The sequence below is a fragment of the Sphaerodactylus townsendi genome, linkage group LG12 (assembly GCF_021028975.2).
Source record: "Sphaerodactylus townsendi isolate TG3544 linkage group LG12, MPM_Stown_v2.3, whole genome shotgun sequence".
Taxonomy (NCBI): domain Eukaryota; kingdom Metazoa; phylum Chordata; class Lepidosauria; order Squamata; family Sphaerodactylidae; genus Sphaerodactylus; species Sphaerodactylus townsendi.
Genome location: NC_059436.1, coordinates 26,064,218 through 26,087,035, shown reverse-complemented (window position 1 = coordinate 26,087,035; position 22,818 = coordinate 26,064,218). Strand labels below are relative to the sequence as shown.

At 53.5% G+C, this 22,818-nt stretch overlaps 1 protein-coding gene across 1 annotated transcript in view; it reads right to left on the bottom strand.

Moving 5' to 3' along the window:
• The window catches only part of DSCAML1 (DS cell adhesion molecule like 1), a 189,953-nt gene that overhangs the window by 37,473 nt on the left and 129,662 nt on the right, over window positions 1-22,818 (bottom strand). The window contains exons 14-21 of the mRNA XM_048512112.1: window positions 16,048-16,247; window positions 15,657-15,753; window positions 14,586-14,714; window positions 13,386-13,553; window positions 10,384-10,454; window positions 6,654-6,894; window positions 4,908-5,054; window positions 3,760-3,915 (exon numbers count right to left, since the gene is read on the bottom strand). Of these exons, the coding sequence (XP_048368069.1) occupies window positions 3,760-3,915; window positions 4,908-5,054; window positions 6,654-6,894; window positions 10,384-10,454; window positions 13,386-13,553; window positions 14,586-14,714; window positions 15,657-15,753; window positions 16,048-16,247 (1,209 nt within the window). The remainder of the gene's footprint in view (window positions 1-3,759; window positions 3,916-4,907; window positions 5,055-6,653; window positions 6,895-10,383; window positions 10,455-13,385; window positions 13,554-14,585; window positions 14,715-15,656; window positions 15,754-16,047; window positions 16,248-22,818) is intronic.

The window sequence follows — 22,818 nt, the reverse complement described above, 5'->3', positions numbered from 1 at the left end:
AATTTTTTGTTAACTCTCCTGGAGCGCTGGTATGAAAGGAAAAATGATACATATATAGAAAGAAAATGTCTTATAGAATAGCAAGACTTCTTTTGTTTTAATTCTAATTCATTTTTCAAATAGGTTTTTAAACCTAGTTTAATCTGCTGCTGCACTGATATTAAAAAGAGAAGCATAAAATTTAGACACATAAAATTTAAAATGATACATATTATTCCGTATCAGTTTTTAATTAATTTCTACACTAATGCAACAGAGGAGTAAAAAATATTTTAAAACTATAAACAAGATATTATTATTACTATTATTATTGCTATTATTATACTGCTGGAAGAATGATACCTAAACGGAGAAAAAATTAAAAACAGATAATAGTCTTGTTTCCCTAGAATCAATAATTCTTAGCACTACATAGTTTCAGTCACACACACACACACCAGAATTATTTATTATAAATGTATGTGCTGCTTCCCCAGAGATCTTGCTGGGGAATCTTTAACAATCTTTAACAATTAACAATGACTAAAAAACCCATCCCAAACATAAAAAGAGCATAAAATCCTTCAGGAGCCCATAATGAATAAAAAAAAACACATTTAAAAATGAACTGAGCGGGAGAAACAGTGGGAACTGCCTGCTGCCTGCGCCCATTCCTGACACTCTCTTTTCTTGCTGCAAGATCCCCCAATATCAGGATGCAAAGCAAAATTCCGAGGGGAGTCCCTGGTGGGGCACCGGCCTCCCCAGCCCCTCCCCTTCAGGAGCAGCCCCAGAGGTGTCCCCACCGTGCCTGCTCGCTCGCTCGCTCGTTCACAGCACCCATTCTGACCAATGTAAACAACAGGAAAAATTACCAGGTGTGTGACAGAGAAAAAAGAGCACTCAGCATCAATAACAGACCTAAATTACTGATGGGGACTGTAGTGATGCACACCATGGAAAGATGCTTAGTGGGTGAAGGAAAGTAGGGACATTTCAAAAGTCCTTATCCTGCATAAGAAAGAGGCCCGTGTTCAGCAGAATTCCACATTTGAAATCACTTTAGAAAGCAACTCACATACACACACACACCCCGCACTGAAATTCAGCTGGCTCCAGATCTCCCTTCCCCTCCCATTCTGCTGCTGCCTCCTTACACAGAAAGAAGAAGAACGCAGGAGGCGGCAAAGAGGGACCCCGTCTCGGTCTTGCTCTCCCAGTCAAAGAGTGTACAGATTTCTGCTTTTGGGGGAAAAAAACACCCACATTCTTTCTTCTCTTCTCAGGCTTTGCTGTAGTGAGTCAGATCCTGTCCAAGTTTGCTCAAAGTGTGACTGTGGTAGGATTTACTTGCAAACCAATATGCGCAGGAGAAGTCAGCCTGTAATCCTCTCACTTCTTCTCCCCAGCTCCACCTCACTCAAATCCATCCTGTACCCACCCCAGCACCAAATGCCCACCCCCAAACACACACACACACACACACACACACACACACACACACACACACACACACACACACACACACACACACATCCCAGTGCAATTCTCCCACCCGAGATCAAGATGTAGACAACTTTTTCTCTAGCTGGCTCCTACTCCAGAGTCTCCCACAACAGCTTGAGCTGCAGGAACCAAGAGGCAGCAGCAGCCATAAGCATTTCCTCTGTTTTGTCCCAAGGGTTCCACTAAAGGCAGAGGGACAAACCAAGCCTCTTTCTCATCTGGAACAACTCCCACTGCCTTCTAGGCCATTTCCCCACTGAGGTTTAGATGTGTGATACTCACGCAAAATATCCAGGTTTAGTGCAAAACTCCTCACTACTTTCCTGGCGACCACGGTTCTGGTGCTCCTTGTCCGGGTTATCACGTGTTTTCCCCGAACTTGGTTGAAAGTAGACCTTTTGAAAAACACTGTGGTGAATCCAGATTGGAGGGGAGCAGCGGGGAGGATCGGGGGGGCGGGGTTGAATCTCCCGCCTTTGCACGTGACGTGGAGCCTCCCATCCAATCAGGACACAGTGGGCTGCGCGCGATGTGCGCACAGCCTTTTTTCTTTTTTCACGTACCCGGAAGCAACGTGGGACTGTTTTTGACTGTTTAAACAAATATAAGGCAATGAAAGGCAGCACGAGACCCCATATCCACAGGGATAAGATGGGACGGAGCCACACGGAAATGGGGCTTTGCTTTAATCAGCCATTTCACCAATTCCGCGTGGAGTCGATCTGTGCACGCTCGCCCAGACATGGCTCCGCCAGAAATTTTTTTAAAAAATTCGCGCCAAAACACAACACAGCAGCCAATTAGGATAGCCCCTGAGCGGATTGCGCATTCAATCGCTCGAGAGTGGGGGTTTTGCGTTGCTGCTGCGTTGCTTGAAACAAGGATCGTTTGGGGGGCACAAGCTGCGCTGTGGACCATGAAACCGTAATGAAAAGGTGCCGATTCTTTTCAGACCGGGTTGTATCTACCCTGTTTCCCTGAAAAAAAGACATCCCCTGAGAATAAGACGTAGTAGAGGTTTTGCTGAAGTGCTAAATATAAAACATCCCCCGAAAGTAAGACGTAGCAAAGTTTTTGTTTGGAAGCACCAGAGCATGCAGCTGTGGAGCGGAAAAATAAGGCATCCCGTGAAAATAAGACATAGCGCATCTTGGGGAGCAAAAATTAATATAAGACACTGTCTTATTTTCAGGGAAACACGGTACATTCATTTTCTCAGTGGGGAAACGGCCACAGAGACAGACCTACACTTCCTCGGCTGGTGGTGCTGCCCATTCTGAGCAACTGCCTGGAAACCTTTTGGCCTCTCCAGGACCTCAAGCGGAGACTTCACAGTCCTGGCGCCCCCCTCCCCCCACCCCACCACCCCTTCCGGCTCCAGGCTCATCCCCCAAGCGACCATCCGCCTTTTGGGGTAGAGCAGCTTCTCTGTGCAGCTGACGGAGCAGGCAGGAAAAGCAGGCTTTTTGCAAGACACAGCGTGTGAGGCTGGCTGGCTGGCTGGCTGGCTGCTCAAGCATTGGAAGAGGGCAGGCAGAGCAAGCTGAGGTGACCCCCCCCCCCCAGCATCTCCCCCCCACATGTGAGCAAAAAAGACAACAACATATCAGTGCTGCCGCCCGGGCAGAGCAGAGGCATTCTAGAGAAGCGAAAAACTATCCTGTGTCGCTGTCAGAGAGCCCCAGTTCAGGGTCTTCCAGCTGACGCTAACCATGGGCTCCTGAATTGTGCCCCCCAGTCCCCTCTCTGTGGCTGGCTGGGAGTGGTCTGCACAACACGCAGCCCTCTCGAGAGCTCCCAGGTCCCGGTGGGAAATCTTTCCCTATATGCAAAAACGTCAGATCAGTAGAGCCAAGGCAGAGCCAGGCTGCCCCTCTGAGTCTGATTCAGCCCTGCCCCCAAACAAGGCCCCCCCAGTGAGACCCCAAAGCCCCCTGCTGGTGGGTAAGGAAATGACCCCCTCTGGGGGCCGCCACTAGCCACAGGCAAGCCCTTCCCAGGACACTTCCCATCGCCCACCTGGCGGGGCCCAAACTTCTGCTAGAAGGACAGCCGGTCTCTAGAATGCAGAGTTCAGTTCGCCTGCAGGAAACGGCAGCCTCGGACTCTGGTGGCGTCAGGTCTCCGCCGAGTGCCCCTCCCTCCCCCCCAAACACGCCACCCCCAAATCTCCAGGGATCCCCTGAGCCAGAGGCAGCAACCCCACTTCCCAGCCAGCATGTGGAGGCACAGAGCGCCTGCCCCCCTCCCCCCAGCCCAGCCTCTGCCACTCACTGTCTTCCTTTGTCTGGATGTGGAGCACGTTGCTGCGGACGCCATCGCCCGCCTGCGTGTAGGCCAAGACTTGCACGCTGTAGTTGGTGAACTTCTCCATGCCGCGCAGCTCCACTCGCTCCCGGGTAGTGGTGATATTCTGCATCTCCCCCCACTCTGTGGAGAAAACACAGCAGTCAGGAGTGGAGGAGGAGGAGGCTCCACAAAATATTCCTGCAAGGGGCTGGAAGCTGCCCAAGGCCTTGAGGGCCGTCGGGGACCGTGTTGCTGAAAGCAACTCACAGATGAGGGAGATGGGAGCTGTGCTCTGCCACGGAGAGCAGGGGACTCAAGAGTGAGCCACACATTCCCTTGCCCTCCGGAGGCACGGGCCCTCCTCACAGAGCCACCTTCCTCCTTCTCCACAGACAGCAGAGGGGCCTCAAGGGAATGCGCCACAGGCATGCCTGGCCATGGCCAAGTCTGAACCTGGTGCCACGGAGGATCCCTCACTCCCCACGTTGCTCTTGGTTCACCTGCTCTTTCTGGTACCCGAACACTGACGCATCAGCCACAATTCTGGCCTTTACCAGAGGACACCAGAGGCCTCACACCTCTGTTCCTTCGGTGGGGTGAAAGCCCTGCTCCAGCCACGGGAGTGTGACTGGGAAGGACAGCTGCGCAGACAGCCATGCTGGGGGGGGGGGGGGAAGGGGGAGATGTTCAGAGTTCCCGCAAAGGTCTCTGCTCCCTCCCTCCCGGCTTTTCGGTTCTTGTCTACATTTGACTTGGCTTGGTGACTCTGGGACGCAGCGGAGCTAAGAGTCCTTTGAGGGAAGGGGCTGCCTTGGGTGTGTTTGCAGCCACACCCCTGACCCACTCAGCAGCTGCAGAGCCCAGGGACACACAGAAAACCAGAGAACGACTCTAAGGGGGTTCACACTGAGTCAGAGACACGATGATGAGAGGCTGCACAGCCTGTGTCACACAAGTGTGGTCACAGGACAAGCACGCCCTGTCATGCTGCGCCAGTGACAAGAGACCGGCAAACACTGCACGCCCCACCACAACACAAGGGGGGGGGGGAACTATTGGGAAGCCTTCACAAGCAAAGGAGGCCCAGCTGCATCGTTCCTGGAGTGCAAACCTGGAGGCCAGCCGTGACCCACCTCCATCCACGTAGAGGGACCAGAAGATGATGCGGTAGCCCTTCAGGACGCCATTGAGGGTGCTCCGAGGAGGCTCAGACCACGAGATGACGGCCACATCAGAGGTGATGGACAAGGCCCTCACGTTTTCTGGGGGCTGGCTAGGTACTGCCAAAAGAAACCTCTGTGATGAATGGCCAGAAGCCCATGCATAACTGACGCCTGCGCTCTCTTTCGCCCTCTTTCTCTCTCCACAGCAGCTCCTGGGCCCTTGTTCCACGGTGGAGAATCATGAGGAAATGGGACCCAGTGGTGTAGCACCCACGGGGAGGGGCGTGGCTTGGCAGGGCAGGCGCATGATGCCCCAGGTGCACCCTGGTGTGGGGGTGTAGCCGGGGTGAGGAGGGGGCGAGGAGGGGAGGGGCGGGCAGTGCTGCTGCAGGGGGGAGGGCGCGTACGTGCCCCGGGCGCAGCTCCCCCTCTCTCCACCCCTGATGGGACCCGTGGGACTCTCCTCCCTAGTGGTTTCCAATCCACCACACTGGCTGGCAGGCTGTATTGGTGCCCACGCCCCTCAGGTGCTGCCACGCTGTCCTGCCTGCATTTGCCCACAATTCCAGTCCTCCCCGAGACCCCCGCTGTTGGGTTGCTTGGAAGGAGGGGAAGGAGAGGTGCGGTGAGTGCGTGAGTGGGTGGGGTGGGGTGGAAGTAATGAGATCCCACTGCCCCCAAAGAGACAGCAACAATTTTTACGAGCATTTAACTGACAATACATCATCCTAATGATCCTCTTTGAAAATCATTATTGTTTCATATTACTTAGGTGTAAAACTGTAAGCGCCTTGTAATTAGGGGCTGGGTGCAATAAACTAATAGAGAGTCCATTTGAACAAAATGAAGGTAATATAATTATGGGAAAGACACTGTTGTTAAAAGAGGGACCCTTGAATGCCCCGGGAGGAGCACTAATGGAGGCAGAAAATGCTCCTCTGCTGACAGGCTAACGAGGGCCTTAATTAAGTATGAAAAACTGCTGAGCAAACGAAGGGAGAAACTTTTGTGTGTGTTTCTCATAACTTCAGGGCCAGTGTAGCTCTCACCTTCATGGGGGACCTGAAGGGTGCTGGGGGGGGGGGGTAAGATCAAGAGAAAGCAGAGGCACGAGGCCCCTGGCCGGCTCTGCCCCTCCTCCTCCTCCTCCTCCTCCTTCACAGCTGCTCCCTGGGGCAAAGGCAGAGCCAAGAGCCAGAACAGCAGCAGCAGCAGCAGCAGCCGGGCCCTCCTTACTGACAGCCTCGCTTTGGACCAGGGGACAGCGCAGGTCTTCTTGCTGGGCACAGTCCCTTCAATATGGGGTGTGTGTGTGTGTGTGTGTGTGTGTGCAGCTTGCCGTGTGCTTCTTTTGAGGGTGGAGAGTTTTTAAAACATCATCCATATATGTGGTTGGATTCACAAAGTATAACAAAGGAACTGGGAACCAGCTTCAGATCCATGAGTTTTTTGGGGGAGGAGCAAGGAACAGAGTTTAGCCAGGCAAGGGCTACAATAGAGGGCAGGTCACTGGCCACAGACATGGAAGCAGTCCAAAGGGGAAAGAAAACATGCCTGGACCCACACCTCTGTTGGGGGGCCTGCAGCAGCAGCAGCAGCAGCAGCGCCTTTGGTCTGCTTTGGGGGGCTGGCAGGCTCTGGGGCAGTGCCCCCACCTCCTGCATGCCAGGTAGGAAGAGACAGGAGATTTCTAGGTGCTCCCTGCGGTCTGCTTACCATCCTCCAAGGTCGTGGCGTTGATCTCACTGGACGAGGGGCCCGTGCCAGCCCGATTGAAGGCCTGCACCACTACCCCATACTGGGCGAATTTCTTCAGATTGTCCAGGGTGTAGACCTCGTTGTCTCCAGTGGCCTTCATCTCCACGATGCTGTACTGCCCGTTACTTCCAGGACTGTTTTCCCGATAGCCAATTTGGTAGCCTCGGATCACCCCGTTCTGGAGCTCCTTTTTAGGGGCCTGGAGAGATTAAGAATTGCAAAAAAATGCTGTTGGATACTAAAAAGGGTGGGAGGTGAATAAAAGAATCTACTAACATTAGTGGACACTGCGAGTCCAGGGGTTGTGTGTGTGTGTGTGTGTGTGTGCGTGTGCGTGGAAGGGGGGAGAATGGTGGGGGGACCCCTCCAAGCCTCAGCACTCCCTCATCCCCCCCCCACATCATATCATCAATGGGTCAAGGGCAAATGTTAACGTCCTCCTTCCAACTTGGACTATTTGGATGACCAGGAAAGAGAAGTGCAGCTTGTTCTGAAGGGATTGCACTCCACACTGAAAAGATCAGGCTGATGGTGTGGCCAATGCTCTTTACTTTGGAGGGGGGGGTCAAGTGGTCTCTTGCGTGCCCCCACCCCACTGGCGTGACGCCACTGCACTGCACCAGTCCCGAAAGGCCCCAAGATACTCCTAGACACAAGCATGGGTTTCCAGGTTTGGACCCATAAAGCTTTTTGCAGCCCTGTACTGGGTAATGGAAGGGTTCTCTGGGAACCTGACTGGTCTCTGCAATCGTCATTGAAAGCCATGTTCCAAATGGCTGTCCTCTAAGGCTGGCTTGGTGGGCAGGGCCTTCTTGGTGGTGGTGCCCACTTGCAGAAGACACTCCCCGAGGACACTTGCTTGGTGCCCCACTCACATGACTTTATTCACCTGAATTTGAATCCCTGCTTCCTTCGCTGGCTGAGATGTTCTGGTTACTGACTGACTTTCTACTAAGTGGCTTCTAGCTGCCTTCAAGACATGTAAACAAATCAAATATGAATATTTCAAATAAGGTTTGAATGATGTATTTTTCCCACTGAAGCATTCGAGATCAGCTTTTCTTTTAAAAAATTAGCAAAGAGCATCACAGATGACTTCGGCTCTCTGTGAAGTGACTGTGGCACAAGAATTGTGCTTGAACTCGGACACGGAGGTGAATGGCTGACGGGCTTCACAAGGGCTGACTCCGTGCAGCAACCCCTTTCCTCTGGAGAAAAATCCTGCTCACTGGCCCCTCCTAACTGCCCCCTGACTGGGGGGGACCTTGTGGGGGGGGGGTTGCTGGCGCCAGGGGCAGGACAGCTCTCAGGAAGGGGCTGGGATGCTGCCGATTTTGCCACAAACATCCAGCAGTCAGACTTCCCTTGTTTGCCAGCCTGGTGCAATGGACAGAGTGCTGGGCCAGGACCTGGGAGGCCCATGAGGGTCTTGGGGGTCCTCAAGGCAACAAAGATAGTTTGCCATTCCCTTCCGGTGCATAGCGACCCTGATGTTTCTTTGTGCTCTCCCATCCCAGTACTGGCCAGGGCCAATCCTGTTGCAATCTGGCTTCCTTTAATTGCCTGCTTCCAGTTTTCAAAAATACTCGAAGATTCTGGCCCTTTTTGTTGCAGGTTCCAGAAAAAATGCCTTTTGGGAATCATGGAGATCGTTCTCTGTCCTGTTATTGCGCAAATGTGGTCCAGCCACAGCCAATTCCAACAACACAAGCCTAAAAGAGTGCTGCTGTCCAGCGGCTGGTGGGGAGGGGGGACCAACCTACTTAAACAACTGCAGGCTAGCAGGGTAGGGGCAGGTCCATGCGAGCAAAGAGCACAGCACTGTCGGAAAGGTCTCTGCTGGAGCAACCCACTGAACTGCAATGAACATGTCAAGGAAGCGTCGAACTGATCAGCAAAAAATGGGCTCCTGTTCCCAGCTGACAACAGGATGTGAACCACACTTCCCTGCACACTGGGAGCCCCCCACGCTCTGCTCTGCCCAGCATCACCTCAGGCGGCAGCACCCACCCCAAGGGGCTGCCTCGTTTCAGAATCTGGCTCTTCCTGGCTGCAGCCTGGTGAACTGATTCAGCTTCTGAAGGAAACATTCCACCCTCTGGAATAGATCCTCCGAGGCAGCACCACGTCTCAAAGACAGACGAGCGCCCCCAGAGCAGAGCCTGTATTTATAGTGATGACCAACCCCTGGTTGCTTCTGGAAATGCTGCCTTTGATAGGAAAGAGACCAAAAGTTGACCCAGCTGCTCAGGGGTCGGATCAGGGCAGAGAAATAACCCCCCAGGCCTGCAGGCCTTAAAAATTCAGGAGGCCAAGTCTAATCAATCCGAACAATATTTCTTTGAAGCATTAAAAAATCAATAGGGCTGATTGCAAATTTACGTTACAAAGCTGAAGCAATCCATCTTGCTGAAAGAGTCTCAAAACACAGTGACTGAAGCTACAAGTGAATCTTATTTTTCATTAATCTGTTTTTCATTCCTTTGGAAGTGGCAGGGGAGGGGAGGGGGGAGCAGGAAGGGAGAGATGCTGGGGTCCAGAATGCACTGACTTGTCTTATTCTGACTCCTAACTTACTAATCAATTTTATTTGCATTATACTGATGCTGCTCTCCATAGACGGGGTCATTGGAATCACCCTCCGGCCCAGAGCCAAGGCAGGAGGGCAGAGCAAGAGCTGGCCGGCACTCCTTCCTCAGCCACAATGCTCACCAGGTAAACGCCAAATTCATTGGGGGGGGGGGGGGGGGCAGCATGAATGCTACCAGGACAGCCTTGAACATGTAGTCAGCAGACCCCCCCCCCCACCCATCCGACATTCCTGAAGCCTGCAACGCAGCAACTTGCCCCCCTCATTTGTGGATTTTAGCACAGACACTTGAATTGTAAAGGTGACTCATGAGGAGAGTATCTCCCTGGCCAAGCCACAGATACAAGTGGAGCATCCTCCCCCCCCCCCCCCCACTAGAAGTCTGACCCGTTTTAGAGACGAATCTGCTGTTTCTGAATGCTGCAGGGGCCGTGGCCGGCCAGACCCAGGCTGCGCCCTTTCCCCACTGCTAAGACAGGGCTGTTCTGGCCACTGGAAAGGTGCAAGGTCTCCTGGCTCCACCCATGCCACAGGCACAGGGCTAACCCTTTGGATGACCGACAGTGCTGGGCAGACATGATGGGAGCCGCTGTCACCAGCAGACTCTGGTGCGCATAAAGCTCCACTTCCACTGCAACTGATTCACCTCAGGAGGGCAATACTGGGCTGCCTGACCTGGCCCAACTGGGGCTCCGCAAGGATGAGGCCTCTCGGCTCCTGGCCCCGGAAGAAACGCCGGAGGAAACTCCCGTGTCCCGCCATCTGGGTCTGGAGGGTGCATGGATGGAGCGCCCAATGGCAGAGGCTCTTCCTTAAGGGGGGCACATGCGAGGCTGTCTCTCCGCTCTCTGTGGCTTGTGGGGGACGTGGGACTCATTGGTTTTTGTCTGGTTGGCCTTTGCCAGCTCAGCCATTTCAAAGCCTGCCACAAGTACGTGGAGACTCCGATGCTTCAGTGAAGCCTGTGATTCTCACACGTAGTTTTCTTTTTTTAAGGTCAGCTGCTCTGAGTGAGGAAAAAACAGCCTGTGCCACCAGTTAAACTACATCAGAGGGAGTGGAATCCCCCCTCCGCCTCCAAGCGCCGCCAACACACACCTTCCATGTGACTTGAATGCTCTGAGAAGTTATGGGCTGCAAGGTGACGTCCATCGGGGGCCCGTCCGGAGCTGCAAAAGAAGAGGCCAGATGACGAGCTGTTCCAAAGAGGCTGCTCTCCCCAGCACAGCAACGGGGGAGAGGACAGAGCCCCTCTGGTTCCCTTTAGGACCTCTGGCTGAATCGTGGAAACCTCCTCAGGGGGCCTGAATGATCTGCAAGAGCAGCCCCTCCTCCTCCCTCTCAGAGTGAGACATTCCAAGGAAGGACATGAGCAGAGTTACGTTACAGAACTTGCCAGGCACAGCGCTGGCCTGCATTTGTCTGGGGGCCCGAGAAGCCTGAACGGTCACGAGAAGTTATGCAGCTGCCCTGGCCATGACCCCAACCCCAATCCTGATCCTCTTCAACCCAAAAAACATTTTAGTGGATGGGTACGGGAAGCCTAATTCTTGCAGGTCAGAACATAGTTAGCCGGGCTGCATAGATGACATACTCAGCAGACAAAGTCAAAACTCTAGCAAAGCAAAAGAAGAACAGAGCTGCAGAGCTTTCTTCCTGAATGTTTCTAAAGGTAAACAGAAGATCATAGAATCAATGCAGGGAGGGGGCAAAACCCGCACCTGATTTTTTTTGACTGAGTTAAAGCAGCATCCCTTCATAGAAGAGGACACCAAGTCCAACCCCTGCCACACCGGAATACACAATCAAGGCACTGCAGCCTCTGTTTAAAAACCCCCAAAGAAGGAGACTCCGCCCCCTTCTGAGGCAGCGTATTCCACTGTCCAACAGGAACTTCTTCTTCCTAATGTTTAGGCGGAATCTGTTTTCCTTCACCTTGAACCCATTGCTCCTGGTCCTAGTCTCTGGACAGGCAGAAAACAGGCTTGCTTCCTCTTCAACATGACATCCCTTCAAATATTTAACATGACTACCAGACTAAACATCCCCAGCAGCTCCCTCTCCTCATAGGGCATGGATTCCAGACCTTTTACCATTTTGGTCGCCCTCCTCTGGACCCATCAATATTCTGACCTCTTGACCCAGAAGGTCTTCCCCAAAGGACTGGATTGTAGGCCCACATCTCAACAATGTATGCACTTCTCTGGTACCTGAAGTTTTTGGTTGGCACATTCAAAAGGCTAGTGCTGACCACAAAGGCTACGAATGAGGTAAGAGCAGGGTAGCCACAGAACCACCGGTTCCCCCATAACGGTGTCCATCACTTTAGGCCTTTCTATGCTGCCTTTGGCTGCTACACCAAGTCTCTGGGGGCTCATGTTTACAGTCGCTCCCCTTATATGGAGCTCCCACAGAAAGCCTGCTCGTTTGCTTGCACCTTTGCCACCTTCCAGGTGCCAGGCAAAGTCTGACTCCTTTGGCCAGGTCCTGGCAGCTGACCTGTCTTCTCTCACTGCACAGCCTTTGGATTTTCCACTTGCTTTCAGCACATGGAAAACGTGTCGAAGGCTTTCACGGCCAGACTCAACGGGCTGTGGTGGGTTTTCAAGGTGGTGTGGCCACGGTCTGGTCGTTTTGGCTCTTAACATTTTGCCTGTATCTCAGTCTGGCACCTTCAGAGGTATGTCACAGCAGGATGTGTTTTCCTTGCTGTGACCTACCTCTGAAGATGCCAGCCAGAGATTGGGGGGAGACATCAAGAGCAAAAACTACTAGACCACAGAAAATCCACAACAGCCAACTTAGGGGAAACTGCAATGGTTCCAAATGTTGCTTGCTGTGCTTCTACATGAAGTTACCACTGTTGTTTGTATAGTGCTGCTTTTTAACCCCAACCATTTTGTCATACGAGGAATCTTTGCTGTTAAACTCAAATGTTATATTTTGTAAACGATCTATAGACTGATGGAAATGAATGAAAAGTTTGTATCATACTTGTAACCTGTCTTGTGTCCCAGGGAGAATGGTGGACTATAAATGATAAATAACAGCAGCAGCAATAATAAAAAAAATAACAACAACAAATATTGAAAATATTGTTTTTAACTTTTACACACAAACTGGCTTGGATATCCAGAACTTCAATTTCCAGCTTTCCTAAGGCAGACAACGTGTGTTGCAGAAGCCTGCTCAAAAGTGCCACCATGTCCCTGGGCCCAGCCGGTGTCCTTTTTCCACCCTTTAACTCGGTGCTTCACCCTGGGCCAAAGACAGAGACTCCCCAACTGCTGCTCCTAGCCCAGAAGGTACAAGCAGGCTTGCTGATGTCTGGGCCTGTTATTGATACGCACCTACCTGGGCACTCTAGTCACCTCCTGGTCTCCTCCTTCAGATGCCCCAGCCGTCTGAGGCTACGCTGGGGGCAGCCCAAGGAAGGGCCTTCTCAGCGATGGCACCAACATTGTGGGATTCTCTCCTCACTTTGTAGATCTCCCTCTATTTGTTGTGTGCTGCTGTTAGGTGAAGACTTTTTTGTTCTGTTTGGCATACTCAAAATTCCTGTTATTGGTCTCCACCCAGATAGCTGGTATTATGCCAGTTCATATATTTTTATTGGCTTGACCACTGGAGTCTGATACCAGACGTCTCTTATTATTAATCACTTACTGACGGTTACTGCTGCTATAGTTTTATAGTTTTAAGGTTTTGTATTATTTTAACTGGGGCTATTCAATTTGTTTTATTGTGTTGTTGTTTGTTGTTGTACATCGCCCTGAGCCCTCTGGGGGTAGGGCGGTTTATCAAATCGAATGAATAAATAAACAAACAAACAAACAAACAAACAAACATACTTCGTTTCAAATGTTTTAAAAGCTGAAGGGCTTTAAGGTTTGATGGCCGCTGCCTTGAGAGCCTGTTTGGTGGAAAGGTGGCCTAGAAACGTTTGCAATCAATCAGTCAATCAGTTTTCGGGCTCCCTGCCTATCCCTTCCGCCCTAGCACCAACATGGCCACTAAATCAGTTCTGATGGAGGGGGGTGGAGTGTTCTTGTGAGAAGACAATGATAGAAGCTTGTGAGACAGAAAGTAGAAAAGCACACCTGCTTCCTCTGTGCTGATGGTGAGCTCTTTGCTGGGCTCGCTGCGGCCAATCTTGTTGAACGAGTACATGCGGATGCTGTAGACAGAGGCGGGGTGGAGGTCAACGATGTTGGCCTGGTTGATGGTTGGAGAGATGTTGCGTGTGGACTGCTTGAAGTCCCAAGAGTCTGGAAGGACAAGAAACCAGGAAGGTCTGTACAGCAGATTCTGTGCGCACAGATGGGGGAGACGCCACCTGATGCCACAAAAAGTCACAGGAAGTGCTATGTGTGGCCTGGGGTAACAGGGAGAGGCTGCGGAAGACTCACAGCCCACAAGGCAGCTGGAAAACTCCCAGCAAAGCTCTTCGTCCTTCTCTGTGATTAGGGAAGGCCCACGGGGAAATGCAGGGGTACTTCTATTAACAGCACCGGAAACTTAGGGAAGGGGCTGTGACAGTGCAGCGCATACCGAAAGTCCAAGTTCAAACCCAGGCATCTCCAATTTTAAAACAGATCAGATCACAGAGATGCAGCCATTGAACAGTTCTGTAGAAACACCCTGTAGAGACCTCTGTCCAGGTATTTATCATTTTTATTATTATTATTATTGTAGATTTCACAGCTTATTATTATTGTTGTTGTTGTTGTTATTATTTAGTTTTGTATACCGCCTTCCCCCGGAGGACTCTGGTAGACAGACATGCTGTTGATAAGAGTCATGTACAGATTTTTCTCCAACCAGCTGTGAATATACCTCACCTTACTTGTCCCTATTTTACCAGTTTGCTAAATAACATGCCATGGGAGACTTAGTTAAAAACTTTTCTAAAATCAAGCAACATTACATCCTCAGCATTCCAGCTATTCCCTAGTCTAGTGACCCTGGTCTGTACTGGAGTGTGAGGTCGTAGTCCAGGAATGCTTCTGCTAGAATAAAAACATGCCAATAGACTTTTATTTGGTTTTGCAGCAACAGGTGAACATGGTTAACCCCTCCGAAGTCTACTGCAACGCTGTGAGTCAGCAAGTCCCCAGGAGAAACCAAACCTCTTCCTGGATGGCCCCAGGCCCACCACTCCTCCTAACCCTCAAGAGAGGGTGATAAAATCCTGTCAGAAGCACTTGGAAATGTGCTGCGTGCTGGCTGAGCACACGTCCTCCTGACTTCTCCATCCAGCCCTCCCCAGCACGGGCTCTGTCTGGGCTTGTTCAACTCACCCGACTTGTTCTTGTACTCGATGTCAAAGCCAGTGATGATGCTGTTGCCGTCAAATCTTTGTGTCCAGCGCAAATTCATGCTGCGAGCCTTCACTTCCCGGATCTCCAGCTCTGGAGGGTCTGGGGGCTCTGGGGCAAGAAGCAGAGGGGCAGGAACTGTCACTCCAATGGAACCATCATAACGATTTTGCCCACTCACTAGGCTTGCTTGCCTCTCAGAAACGGCAGAGGAAAGTACAAACACAGGCAATGGAAGCCACTGGCCAAGGCCAGAGAACAGTGGGGGAGAAATACCAACTTCTGTGGGTACTTCAGGGGGTTCCAAAGCAAGGAAATTCCAGACAAGCAAATGGAAAAGACAAATGGAGGCGGTTCGTGGGCTTAGAGATGCGCAGGTTGTGGAGGGAGTTGAGCGGGGGGACGGGACACAACAAGGAGGGCTCTCGGGAAGTGCAGCTGCCTAATGGGAGCAGACACAATAGCCGGGTGCTTCTAGTTGTGGCCGGGGGCTAAAAATGGCTTTTTAAAAAACAAGATGCACTCTGGGAAGCTCTCTCGGTGAGTGGCTCCTGGCCCCCATTGTCCGGAATGGAACCTCCTTGGTAGGAGGCAGCACCCTGCTGCGTACCAGACAACGGCGACAGGGAAGCAGGGACAGCAGCTGTCAGAGCCTTCTTCTGCTTTGGGGCTTCTCCTGGCCACGGATGGAGACCAAATGCTGGACTGGCCAGACCTTCTGCCTGATCCAGAAGGGGAACTTGAACAGTGGCTGAACAAAACCAAACTGTGTCCAACAGTCTCTTTGAACTGCCCATTCACAGGAACCAAAGGGTCCTTGGTGTTTGTGATGGTTGAGAAATGTTCCTAAAGGCCCTCAAGTTGGCTTTGCTGTCTCTTCAAATTCTCGTTTGGGAGGAAAGCAAATTATCCACCTGAGTGGAAAGCAGCCACGGCCATTTCCACACTGATACTCTGGGAAAAGCCCCCAGAACAGCCCTGTACAAGCAGCCCCCCAGCGGCCCAAAGGCTGTGCTCTGTCAAGCGGACAACACAGCCGCTCGAGTCTAGTACCTTGGACAGTGAGCTGGATGAGACCTCGGTCTTCTCCGTAGGAGTTGATGGCATGGCATGAGAAGAAAACGGAGTCCCCGCGGTCGGCTGGCTTCAGCTATGAAAAAGACACCCTCTCGTGAGCAGCCTCAGCCTTGCTGGGTAGGCCTTAATGCAATACAGCAGCCTCCCTCCCCTTCCACCCATAGAAGGTTGCACCCCCAGCAGAGGTGGCCCAGTTTCCTTACCCATCTGTTGAGTGAGCCCCTTCCATGCCTGTTTGTGGGTCAGGGTCCAGGGAGTCACTCTGGAGTTCACACTGGGTCACCAGAGGGGCCCCACACAAACAGGCAGTGCCCACACACACACACACACACACACACACACACACACTGCAATAGTTCCTGCTCACCTTGAGCGTGGAGATGACCTCGTCCCCGTTGTCCTTGGTGGTGATGGAGTAGCGGACATTCCGGTCGGGGTCGATGACCGTGTCCCCTTTCTCCCAGCGGATGATGATGGGCCGCTCGCCCCGGGCCGTGCAGTTCAGCTCCTTGGCCTGCCCCTTGATGGCGATGGTGGTGTTGGGGTGGGAGGTGACCATGGCAGGGACTGCGCAAGGAGACACAGCACAGCAGGAGCTGATGGGGGCTGCACAGTGAAAAGGGGCCCAAGGGAGAGACCAAAGGGTGCCGGGGGGGGAACTCTGGAAAAGACCCCACCCTCCCCCATCCTCTGAAAGAAGCAGAGCGCCCCTCAGTGTTCCCCTGCCTACCTCAGGAAATGGGACATTGTGTCAGGGACCCTTGTGATATTGTGGGCACCTCGTTGTCTGGTAGGAGCTGACCTGGTCAAAGGCAGGAGACCCTCTGCTGGGCCTTCAGGGTCTGGTCAGGGGTGCCTGAGCCTCCAGCCACATGCTGCTTCCCTTAGTTGGGCCTGCTGGGAAAGCAGCCGTCTCCCAAGAGGTGAAGCCTGGTGCTCATCAACCAAGGCAGAGGGAAGCACGTTGGGCCTGGACAAACGGCCCACATGCCCACTTCTGTCAGCTCATGGCCAGGGCCTGAAGGTGATGATCTCCACTGGCCTGAGATCTACTGATTGTCAGGGCCAGGGAGGGACCAGGACTTTCTCCCTGGAGACTTTTGCCATATCTCCTACTTAGCCGCATTCAGTTCCACCAGAACACCACTATTCTAGTTCAGGTTTGGTATCTTCCACACAGGAACTAGAAGGACCCCCCCTCCCTCCCCCCCCCCCACGTTCTGGCTCCCTGGGCCAATCTAGCTCCCCAACAGCTAGGGCTGACCTCCCTCCAATCGTCAGGATTAAGAAGGTGCCCCATGTGGGCATCCTGGGGCTCAGTCGGAGCCTCCCCATCGCTGACCCAGCCCTTCTCTACTGAACCCCCGCACAGAGCGTCAAGTCTCTCACAAATGCACATGGCTTCTGTTTTGCTGTGATTTAAGCATAAGTGCCAAGCACCCAGAATGCGCCCACCTGCAAATGCGTTTCTATTGCTTCAATCTCATTCCCATTCCCAGCCAAGCAGCGGGGCGTAGCAGGGCAGGGGTGTGCGTGAGGGGGAGGGAGGGAGGGAGGGAGAGGTGGAAGGGGGTATCCATTCACAACTCCACCCACATGTTCTAGCCAGATGTGCTTGTATCAGCAGCACTGGGCAGCCAGAACTGGAGACATTTCCTTGCAGTGCATAGCTTGGACCATAAAATAATGAGGCAGATAAATTTTATAATGCATAATATTACACGCAGATATACAATAAAAGGTGAAAGACAAATAACCAGGCAGAGGCTATAATGAAGAAAAAGCCACAGTGATAGAGACAGGCCCAGATGAATTATTGACTACGGTTTTACACTCTCAAGGCTGTGCTGTGGAATATTTTTCCATCAGAGATTTGCATAATCCACTCTGAGGAACCTGGGCTGAATACAGAGGCGGCAACCAGCCAGGCCTTGCATTGCAGATGCTGGAGACTTAGCATAGAAAGACAAAGGAGGCTCCCCGGCCAGGAGAGTTCGACTTGAGAGGCTGAGAGGAGGCCAACCCTTCCTCTGCCCAGCCGGGTGGCCGGCCGGTGCCTCCCGAAGCAGCTGTCCGAAAGGTCCTGCTGGGCCTGACCTAACAGCTGCACGGCCAGGAGACCTTGGGCAGATGCAGCAGACGGTGGGGAGAAGGCATTCTTGCAGAGGATCTTTCTGCAGGTTGCACGCGCGCACGTGAAAGAGGCGGTGGTGACCCCCCCAGGCAGCATCCTAAACCACTGGGTGTGGCGCAAACCAACCGCCGACAACAGCTTTGCCTGGGATGGGAGAGCAGCAGTTTGCATGGAGAGAAAGCAAATGGGGTGCAGTGGCAGTGGTGACCAGTGGTCTGACTGACTCCCAAGCACCTTTTAAGGGTCAGGCGAGTTTCTGGATGAGCACATAAATACAAGCAGGCCAACCAAACAGCCCGAACCAGTTTGTCAGATCCAAAGATCTGTGGTTGTCTGAGTTTGCATCTGGCTACACAAGCACAGGGACCACAGACCCCGGGGATTTCAGAAGAACAAAGGGAAGAAGAAGCAGTCCTGAGAGGCAAACCTCCATGTGCTGAAAACCCACCTCAAACCCCAAGTGGACCGGGGCAGGGTCACACACGAGGGCAACCCCCCCCCCCCCGGAGCCAGAAATGCATTCCTCGTGGGGGGAGGGGAACTAGCCCTCCCTAGGGGCCTGCCTGGCCTGGCCTGGCCCCCTCAGGTCTGAGGGAGAGCTGGTGTGAGAGAGGGGACTTTCTCCCGGTGTGTGGAGCCTCTCCAGCCCCACCCCGACCTGCTGAGCAACCCTGGAGATGCCTCTCTGAAGCAGGCAGATCATGCGAAGGTGGCACCTGGACCAGGCCTCCTGCACACAGCAATGGCAGTGGGCCTCCAACAAAAAGAAACCAAGGCTCTGCTCAAGACTGGGCAGCCCAGATGTGCCCACCAGAATGCCACTGGCCAAAGGCAGCTGCTCACTGGCAGAGAGGGCCAATGGCTGGCATAGCCAATGAACAGCAGCTGCCCAGGACTGCTCACAGCACCACTATGCAGCCCCCCCCCTCCTCCACTTTCAGGTCCTTCTTTAAACCCATTTACTGCTCGCTCGTCTGTCAGCCAGACACACCATTGGGCTAGCCTAACAGGGGACTGTCCCCCAACCCAGTCCCTACAAAGGGGCAGGCGGCAGCCAGCGGGCAGTAGTTCTGTCCACTTTCCTTGCCTCGGCTCTCAGCAGCTCCAGCCAACCTCTTCCTGACGCCTGGCTCTGCTCCCAGCACCCGGCCTCAGCATCAGAACCACAACCTAGACCAGAGGGAGGGGGGCTCCCTTTCAGGACCCCACCACCTCTCCCACCATCTGCAGCAGCATCACAGACTGGCAAAGCAGCAGTGGCGAAGGAGGTAAAGAGCTCGTGTATCTAATCTGGAGGAACCGGGTTTGATTCCCAGCTCTGCCGCCTGAGCTGTGGAGGCTTATCTGGGGAATTCAGATTAGCCTGTACGCTCCCACACACGCCAGCTGGGTGACCTTGGGCTAGTCACAGCTTCTCGGAGCTCTCTCAGCCCCACCCACCTCACAGGGTGTTTGTTGTGAGGGGGGAAGGGAAAGGAGATTGTCAGCCCCTTTGAGTCTCCTGCAGGAGAGAAAGGGGGGATATAAATCCAAACTCCTCCTCCTCCTCCTCCTCGACCTCCTCCTCCTCCTCCTCCTCCTCCTCCTCCTTCTTCTTCTTCTTCTTCTTCTGGTCCACCCACTTGACAGCACAGCCAAACACCCAAGAGCTCCGTGGCTGAAAATGCAATGAACAGCTCGGGAGGACGGGGCTTCCCACTGACTCCTGCCTGCTGGGTGCCAACACACCAGGGGTGGGGTGCTTGCCAGCCAGCTGCCCTGAAGCCACAGCTCACTGCCCCACCCTGCATGAAAGAGGGCACAGAGCTTTCCAAAGATGGGGGCAGCAAGGGACCAGTCTGTCTTCCTGAGCGAGACCAAGGACTGGGGAGAGTGGTGGGAAAGGACTCCCCTGAGAGCAGAGCCCCCCGCCCCCCCCATCCCTTGGCAAGGGCCAGAAAGAGCCGGCCTCCAAACACTTCAGCCCTGACAGTGCAGAGGACGGCAGCTTTCTAAACAGCCAGAACATTTGTGCGTGTCAAGAAGGAGAGAGCGCGTGTCCACCTGAGGAAGAGGAGAAACAGATGCAGGAGACAGGAGGAAGGAAGACAAGAGTCACACAAGGCGAGGGAGCAAGAGCAGAGAGCGAGGCATCTGGGGGAGGGACGCGGGGGGGGGGGGCATACGTTGTAGATAGAAGGTGGGTGTTCCGGCACTGAATCTGCAGGAGCGTTCCAGCCAATACTGGCAGGAGAGAGTGCTGGAGACCCCTGTGAACAGATCAGCCCTGTAAGGCAGCCGACAGATAGGAACTGGTGCTTTTCTGCCCCATTGGACAGTCTGTGGACCTGCCCACGCGAGAAGGATGAGGGCCGTCAAGAGCAGATGCGTACGCAGGGATGACCTAACCCTCCCGCAGAAGACCCTGGAATGTGCCCCGGAGCCCGGCTCTCTCCCTCTGGTTTCTCCTGCCAGACCCCGCTGCTTTCTGCGCCCTGACCAGTGTCCGGCACAGAGCTGCTCCCTGGCTACATCACAATGGCCACTGCGCCTGGCATGTTGCCTCTCAGCACACCGTGGCCTCAAACAAGACAGGCCCGGCTCTCCCTACAAGAGGCTGCTAAAAATTGTGCCAGGGGTTGGCAAGTAAGACCCCCACCCCCGCCCCCAGAACCAATAAAGGCCCTGCGGATCTGGCCACCAGCATTCCCTGGTAGCTTGCTTTCGGGAAGAGCTGGGCACGAGGACTCGGCTGGAAGAGCTGGAGCGATCAGTCCAGGACCCCGAGCGCCTCAGAGCAGGAGGGGCCGGGCCCTCCCCTCTCGCCCGCCAGAGAGCTTCCGTTTGCGGCCGCCACCAAGCAAAACGCTGTTCTCCTTTCAAGCTCCCCCTTTCGTGCAGTGTTAACACGACACAGACAAGAGGCTGATCCTATTTGGTGGGTTGCGATAAGAGAGTTACAAAGGAAATTGTCGCAGCAGCTCCGGGTGTTCTTCCATCCCGAGCGCCACTGAGAGCTCTGCCACGCCTGGCTGGAGCTGCAGGAAAACAGAAACAGCCACGGAGGAAGCGGCAGGCAGGCAGGCAGGGCGGCGGTGGGGCGTGGGCCTGTGCGGGTGACGCTGGAGTGCCGGCTCAAGGATGTTAATTTGATTGCGCCCATTTCAGCTTCTTGTCTACACTGATTAACTGCATTTCACCTGAAGTATGAGATTAATTCAAGTTGCCTGGAAGCAATCAGGGCTCCCTGCAGAGCACCGCCAGCCAGCTCATCCCACATTGCCCCACACCTGCCATCTGCAGAAGGGGATGTGGGCCGGCTGAGGGGGCCTGGGGGCCAGCCCCAGGGCCATCCTGACCACAGCTCGCTGTTCTACCCTCTGTGACTTGGTGGGAGGATCCCAGCAGACCGCTGCCAGCCCGGGCAGGATCCGTCTCCACCACCAGACCCAGCAGCCAGCCCACTTGCAGAGGCCCGATTGGCAGCTAGCCTCCCCTGTTCCTTTAAAGCCCAGGGCGGCAGGTCCATCAGACACAGTAGGGGGGATTTAGCAAGCCCCTGAAGACCCCTCTGCCCAGTGGCCGGGTCTGGCCAGCCTGATCTCCTGATCCCAAGACCCAGGACATTCCTCTCAGTGACTCCAAATACTTTCCTGCCATCTGCTAAATTACCCTGAAAGGGAGGGGTCCAATAGGACCTTTCTACCCAGACTTCAAAGCAATCTTTCATATGACTTTTAACCCATAAATCACCATGACAAACATTAGAACAATCAGACTATCACATTTTTAATTGGTTAATTGACAGTCTCGAAATTCATTAAAGTTGTCTATTATTCGCAAGAAAAAAACACCCATTTTAAGCATTGAGACAGCTTCAAAGGATAGCCATGCAGCTAGACTGAGTCCAGGACTTCCCAGGTTTGGGCTTTTGACAGTTGGGTAAAACACACTTTATTGCAGCTTACAGAACATACCTGATTACCTTGCCATAAAAGCTTAAATAGGCAAACGAACCAGCTCAATTCCCATTAGCTTTGCAGCCAGTTTCGTAAGATAAGGTGTTGTCCATTTTCCTCTACTCTAAATCTGGCACAGGGAAGAGGGGCTTCATGATCCAGCTGTGCGGCTCCTCAACGGATCACCCTCAGATCCCGGAGCCACCTACTAAGGCTTCAGATTATCATCCTTCTGAAGATCCAGACAAAAAAAGTCTTTACACTTAATGAAGAAGTGCATGAAAATCCTCTTAATCCAGGCGCACAAGGAGCACGGAGAACGATCCCCGGAGCGTCCCTTGCCCTCTTACAAATGGCACGCGCGCTCTCGTAACCCACGATGGGCTGCTGGGCAAACCCCGGCCAGGAAGGAAGACTCCACAGGCGTCCCCAGGCAGGGCCACCTTCCCCACCGAAGCGCAAAGCCTGGGACTGGCACACAAACAGCGCCTGAGAAGGAGCCAGCCTGCTGCAGAGGCCAGAGACGGGGATTGGGCAGACCCCTCTGCCTCCCTTCCTCTCTCTCAGCCTGACAAACCTCACAGGGTGGTTGTGGGGAGGATCAGATGGAGGAGGGGGAAAGGATGTTGGAAGCCGCTTTGGCCCCCACCAGGGTGAACAGCAGGGTGAAAATATCTAAATAAAAGTAGCCTTGATTTGAACTCGTCGGCTTTGAAGCAAGGTGGGTGCGAGAGCAGGAGAGGGCAGCGAGAGCAGGAGCCGGAGAGCCCCCCTCGGTCTGGTCCCCCTTTTCCTCACGGCTCTTTCCTTCCTTTACCTCCACCCACTTCTGTCCTTCTCTTACTCCTGAGAAAACTGGAGCCAGAATCTGTGGGGGAACCTGTGGGCTCACGCCTCTATTTGCTGCAGGAGTTCTGCTTGTTGCCACAGTGGGATTCTGCCTACAGAGGAGTTTGGGGCTAGGGACTGGTGTGTGTGTGTGGGGGGGGCACTCACTCCACAGAAGCACCCCAGAAGCCATCCTCAAAGTGCAGAGTGAGCCAGGACTGACCAACCCAGTCCAGGC